The 6808-nt window shown below is 46.3% G+C and overlaps 1 protein-coding gene across 1 annotated transcript; it reads left to right on the top strand.

Annotated features, from left to right (window-relative positions):
* Positions 1-4326: 4326 nt before the first annotated feature.
* LOC146058012 (uncharacterized) lies at positions 4327-6808 on the top strand. Its single transcript, XM_083169936.1, has 2 exons — positions 4327-5212; positions 5554-6808. The coding sequence occupies exons 1-2, from the start codon at positions 4576-4578 to the stop codon at positions 5973-5975; spliced, it is 1059 nt and encodes a 352-aa protein (XP_083026062.1). The 5' UTR covers positions 4327-4575; the 3' UTR covers positions 5976-6808.

Genomic DNA, 6808 nt, shown 5'->3' on the forward strand with positions numbered 1-6808 from the left:
GGCGTTAGTAACGTGGGACATGTATGTTGAGGTGATCTGGGATATATACTGTATATATATGCTGTAGTGTAAATTATGTGGGACAAGTATGCAGAGGTTTAACTAATGTGGGTCATGTATGATATAGTGTAATTGATCTGGGACAAGTATGCAGGGCCGCCGAGAGAGGCTAAACGGGTACTAATTTCCCAGGCTTCCTGGAGGGGCCTAGCGGGGGCCCGGGTCCGATCGCTGTCAACCCCTCTTCATTCCACCCGGACAGCAGCAGCATGAGCTCTCACGCTGTCAGTGTGTTACAGCGTATGAGAGCTCATGCTGTACAGTGTGCTGTGCTGCTGAGCATGCAAGGGGGTGATAACACTTCCCACTCAACTATTTTAAAAGTTTTTTATTTTTTTTCTGCTAAAGGGGGCATGGCCACACCTTCCATGATTAGACCCCCCCCCCCATATTTTATCAGGGCCCAACATACCTCTCGGTGGCCCTGCATGTATGCTGTAGTGTAAGTAATGTGGGACATGTATGCTGAGCTGTAAGTTACGCGGGACACAGTGGCGGAACTGCAGGAGGCAATGGAGTCAGCTGCCGCCAGGTTTTTGGTCTTATGTGGGGCGCTTCTCCATTGTCTCCTGCTGGCCGCCGATTCATCCCCGCAGTTTTAGGGGCGCATTTATCATTATAAAGCGATGCAGGAGTGATGACATCGCCGGACATCGCATTGCGGTATTGTGAAACACTGCTGGTATGTATCATCACCAGGGTACAGGGCTACGAAAGGAGCCCATCCCTGCGAAGCCCTGACCCGTAAGCCGGGGGGTCAACGCATGCGCGGTTATGCGCTGACCCCCGTTGACCCCTCTTACCGCACTGCCCTGCTCGGGCAGTGCGATGTGTAGCCATAGGCTACAATGGGCTATCGCCATATCAGAATGGCGATAGCCCAGGGGTGCGATGCCGGGCTGCCCGATGTTGATACATTGGGCAGCTTCGCATCAACCATAAAAACCTATGGGGGATGCGGCCGGCGGCGGTAAAGGGTGGGATCGCAGCCGGGATCGGAGATTCCTGCTGCGGTCCCCCTTTAATACATTTGGGGGATACTAAATATTTGCGGTTAACCCCCGAAAACTGATGTTTTGGGGGATTTAACCGCAAATATTGCTTGATAAATGCGGCCCTTAATTTTTAAGTTTCGCAGTCGGAGGAACTGAGGCACGGAAGCTGATTTTCTCACACAGAAGAGAATGAGCTGGCAGCCGACTGACACTAGGGGGAGCTGCTGCGCACAGCTCCTCCAAGGCTGTACAGTAGCTGGCTGGCTGAAGTGCTCTCTTGCACCGTGTGGGGAATATAGCCACAGGTAGGGGCACTGACAGCACCTGGTTCGTGTGTGTGTGTGTGTGTGGGGGGGGGGCAATTATTTTATATGTTTGTAGATTTTTAGGTGAAGTGTGTGTTTGTATTCCTAGGGAAAGTTGTGTTTAGTTGAAATAGGGTGTGTGTGTGTGTTTAGTAAAGCAGTGTGTGGGCATCTGAGTGAAAGGTTTGTGTTTGTGTGAGTTATGTGATTTTGGAACCACCTTCATTGAGCAGTGAGAAATGTACAGTACAGCCCAGGACTCTATAAACTTGTAATATATGGTGGCCTGTTGATTTGTTGTGGAAAGTGTTTCCTATATATTGTGGTCTACTGTACTACTCCTGTGTTTGCAATAGGTAAGGTTGTGGCCTTTCTTTTAACTATGATGACCAATGTCTAGGGCGCTGTTTACAACTTGTTCCATCTTGGAGTTACAACTATGTTGTTATGAGTATGCTACAAGCCTAGTGGGTAAACCCTAGTGGGTAAATATTTCAAATGTAATTTTTTGTGAACTTATGGTGTATGTATACCACATCAACATTTACATAAGGTGTGTGTGTCTGAGTTAAAGAGGTGTGAGCAACTGATTGAGAGGTGTGTGTATCTGAGTGAAAGGAGTGTGTGTCTGAGTGAGGGGCATTTGTGTGTGTGTGTGTCTGCATGAAAGGTTTGTGTGTGTCTGAGTGAAAGGAGGTGTAAGTGATGCGAGACATGTATGCTGAGGTGTAGCTTATGTGGCACATGTAAGCCGAGGTGGAAGTGATGTGGGACATGTATGCTGAGGTGTAAGTGATGTGGGACATGTATGCTGAGGTGTAAGTGATGTGGGACATGTACAGTATGCGGAGGTGTAAGTGATGTGAGACATACTGTAAATGCAAAGGTGTAACTGATGTGGGATATAAATGCAGAGGTATAACTGATGTGGGACATGTATGCTGAGGTGTAACTGATGTGGGACATGTATGCTGAGGTGTAAGGGATGTAGGACATGTATGCTGAGATGTAAGGGATGTAGGACATGTATGCCGAGGTGTAAGTGATGTGGGGCATGCCTGCTGAGGAGAAACTACTGTGGGACATGTATGCTAAGGTTTAAGTGATGTGGGACATGTATGCTGAAATGTAAGTAATGTGAAACATGTATGCTGAGGTGTAATTGATGTGGAACATGTATGCTGCAGTGTAAGTGATGTGGGACATGTATGCTGAGGTGTAACTGATGTGGGACATGTATAGTATGTTGTGGTGTAAGGGATGTGGGACATGTATGCAGAGATGTCATTGATATGGGACATGTATGCTGAGGTATAAGTAATGTGGGACATGTATGATGAGGTGTAAGTGATGTGGTACATGTATGCTGAGGTGTAACTGATGTGGGACATATATGCTGAGGTGTAAGGGATGTAGGACATGTATGCTGAGGTGTAAGTGATGTGGGACATGCCTGCTGAGGAGAAACTACTGTGGGACAGATGTATGCTAAGGTTTGAGTGATGTGGGACATGTATGCTGAGGTGTAACAGATGTGGGACATGTATGCAGAGGTGTCATTGATATGGAACATGTATGCTGAGGTATAAGTAATGTGGGACATGTATGATGAGGTGTAAGTGATGTGGGACATGTGTGCTTAGAAGTCTGTAATGTGGGACATGTATGCTGAGGTGTAAGGGATGGGGGACATGTATGTTGAGGTGTAAGTGATGTGGGACATGTGTGCTGAGGTGTATGTTATGTGGAACATGTATGTTGAGGTTTATGTGAAGTGGGACATGTATGCTGAGGTGTAACTGAAATGGGACATGTATGCTGAGGTGTAACTGAAGTGGGACATATATGCTGAGGTGTATGTTATGTGGGAAATGTCTGCTGAGGTTTAAGCGACGTGGGACATGTATGCTGAGGTGTAACTGAAATGGGACATGTATGCTGAGGTGAAACTGATGTGGTACATGTATGCTGAGGTGTAATTTATGTGGGACATCTATGCAAAGGTGAAAGTTATGTGGGACATGTCTGGTAAGGTGTAAGTGATGTGGGACATGTATGCTGAGGTGTATGTAATTTGGGACTTTATGCCAAGTGTAAGTTATGTGGGACATGTGTGCAGAGGTGTACAGGAAATGGAACATGTATGTTGAGGTCTACGTAATGTGCGACATGTATACTGAGGTGTTAGTTATGTGGGACATGTATGCTGAGGTGTAAGTGATGTGGGACATGTATGCAGAGGTGTATGTGAAGTAGAACATGTATGTTGAGGTGTATGTAATGTGGACATGTATGCTGAGGTGTATGTGATGTGGGACATGTATGCTGAGGTGTAAGTTATGTGGGACATGTATGCTGAGGTGAAAGTAATGTGGGACATGTATGCTGAGGTGTATGTGATGTGGAACATGTATGCCGAGGTGTTAGTGATGTGGGACATGTATGCTGAGGTGTAAGTGATGTGGGACATGTATGCTGAGGTGTATGTGATGTGGAACATGTATGCTGAGGTCTAAGTGATGTGGGACATGCATGCTGAAGTGTAAGTGATGTGGGACATGCATGCTGAAGTGTAAGTGATATGGGACATGTATGTTGAGGTGTAACTGATGTGGGATATGTATGCAATGGTGTAATTAATGTGGGACATGTATGCAGAGGTGCAAGTGATGTGGGGCATGTACGCTGAGGTGTACGTTATGTGGGACATGTATGCAATGGTGTAATTAATGTGGGACATGTATGTTGAGGTATAACTGATGTGGGACTTTATGCTGAGGTGTAAGTGATGTGGGACATGTTTGCTGAGGTGTAAGTAATGTGGGATATGTTTACTGATGTATAGAGGATGTAGAACATGTATGATGAGGTGTAATTTATATGGTACATGTATGCAAAGGTGTAAGTGATGTGGGACATGTATGTGGAGGTGTATTGATGTGGGACTTTATGCTGAAGTGTAATACCCCTTTTCCACTTGCAAAAATATCCCGGGTTTTTGCACATGAACGCGCATCAACCCGGGATTTAGTGCAGTGTGAAAGGGTCTTGGGCGAATATCCCGTGTTCAGCATTCCGGGATCTCTACCCAGGTCCTGACCTGGGTAGGATCCGGAATCGACACGGGATGCGGCCAGTGTGAATGGTCCCGTACCCGGAATCGGGTACACGGGACTTTAAAAAAGCTGCTGATTGGAGCTTTGTTTGGGCTCACAATGCTGATGTCATCTGAAATCGCACTGGAAAGCGGAAGAGAAGCCCTGGACATGTGCAGATCGGAGCAGACGGGCATCATGGCAAACTGGACGGACCAGGAAGTGAGAGAGCTCCTGAGCATAAGGGGCGAGGAGGAGATAAAACGCCAAATTACTGGCACAGTCAAAGATGCCGTGGTTTATAAAAACATATCAAAGCTGCTTGAAGCCAGAGGCATGATCCGGTCACAACAGCAAGTTGTCAATAAACTGAAGACCCTGAGAAAGAAGTTCATGAAGGTGCATGACAACAACCGTAAAAAGAGTGGGGCTGGCCGCATCGAGTGGGAATATTATGACATCTGCGCAACCGTCTTCGGGCACACAGCTCTCTGCAATCCTGTGAGTCTGTCTTCAAGTTCACAGTACATTGCTGCAGAAAGCAGCCAAGGCCCTGAAGATACACAGACAAGTGAAGTCTGCCACTCATCACCCCTGCTAATTGAGGACACACCTGATTGTAGTGAGCATGAAACATCCACCCACCTGCCCAGCCCTGATGGCAGCATATCCGTCGCCGTTGAAGAGGTCGTGGAAGCTGCGACCACTGACAGTGGGTTTCCACAAAGTGCCGTCTCCCCAACTTTGCAGAGAAACAGTAAGTTTATTTTTTAAAGACACATAGCACACTATAGGGTTAGGTTGGGGGTGTTGGGGGTGGGGTGGAGGTGGAGCATAGGGTTATGCACAGCATAGTGGTCCTCCAGCAGTTGTGGAACTACATATCCCAGTATGCCTTGGCACAGTTTAAGCATTGCCTAATAGCAAAACTGTGGCAAGGCATGATGGGACTTGTAGGCTGTGGGAAGGGGGGGGGGGGGGGTGACATAATATACAGTTATCAAAGTATAACCTGCAGTGATGTCGCAGTGTGTTATAGTTTGCCAAAGCTGCTATTTTTATGTATGGTCATTTTCAATTTATATCTTATCTTTACAGTTTACAACGTTCCACCTAGAACGAAGAAAATGAACAAAGCGGGGCAAGCAGCTAGAGCCATGACAAGTGCCCTTGTTGAAGAACTCCGAGAAATGGACAATGCTATGTCCACACAGGAGAATGCAAGGATCGACAAATTTTTAGAGGCCGAGCGTGAAATGCAGGACTCATTTCTTTCTAAAATCCTGTCAATGCAGGAACGCATGAATAGAGAGGCTCTTGAGCGTCATAGGGAATTGCAGCAAATGAACATGGCGTTCATGGAACGTTTGTTCAATAATCCAAAAGCTCCTAACCAACACCACAGCTCACAATACCCTGAACCGGGTTATTCCACATATAATCATGGACCATACTTTGGTTCAAGCAATGCTGCAAATGAGCAAACCTCAGAGTTTTCAGTTTTTCGCAATTTGTCTTAAAGCTATAGGCACATACTTAATTTTTTTTGTTTGTTTTGCACTTAAAGTGCCTCGGCACTAGTTGACCTCAGTGTTTATGTACCTGTAGTTCATTGTTTTGCACTTAAAGTGCCTCGGCACTAGTTTACCTCGTTTTTTATGCACTACTAGTACATTTTGTGTTGCACTTAAAGTGCCTCGGCACTAGTTTACCTCAGTGTTTATGCACTACTAGTACATTTTGTGTTGCACTTAAAGTGCCTCGGCACTAGTTTACCTCGGTGTTTATGCACTACTAGTACATTTTGTGTTGCACTTAAAGTGCCTCGGCACTAGTTTACCTCAGTGTTTATGCACTACTAGTACATTTTGTGTTGCACTTAAAGTGCCTCGGCACTAGTTTACCTCGGTGTTTATGCACTACTAGTACATTTTGTGTTGCACTTAAAGTGCCTCGGCACTAGTTTACCTCAGTGTTTACATACCCTCCAACATGACCCACTCCATTAGGTACAAAATGTTCTGCTCCTGGACTTCCCTGCCAGTGGCAGTTACAGAGGTTGGACTCCAGCATAGTCCACAATTCAAAGAGGGGGGTCACATCAACTGTCAGTGAGTCCAGGACAGTGATGTTTTGAGTGGCAGGTGTGGCTCCCCTTTTTGAACATTGGATTGTGCTGCAGCTCCAACTCTGCAACTGCCACTGGCAGGAAAGTCCAGAAACAGAGCATTTTGTACCTAATGGAATGGGCCATGTTGGAGGGCATGCGTTTATGTACCTGTAGTTCATTGTTTTGCACTTAAAGCAGGCATGTCCAACGTTGGCCCTCCAGACGCTCCGAAACCACACATCC

The sequence above is a fragment of the Crinia signifera genome, chromosome 2 (assembly GCF_055691185.1).
Source record: "Crinia signifera chromosome 2, ASM5569118v1, whole genome shotgun sequence".
In the NCBI taxonomy this organism is placed as follows: domain Eukaryota; kingdom Metazoa; phylum Chordata; class Amphibia; order Anura; family Myobatrachidae; genus Crinia; species Crinia signifera.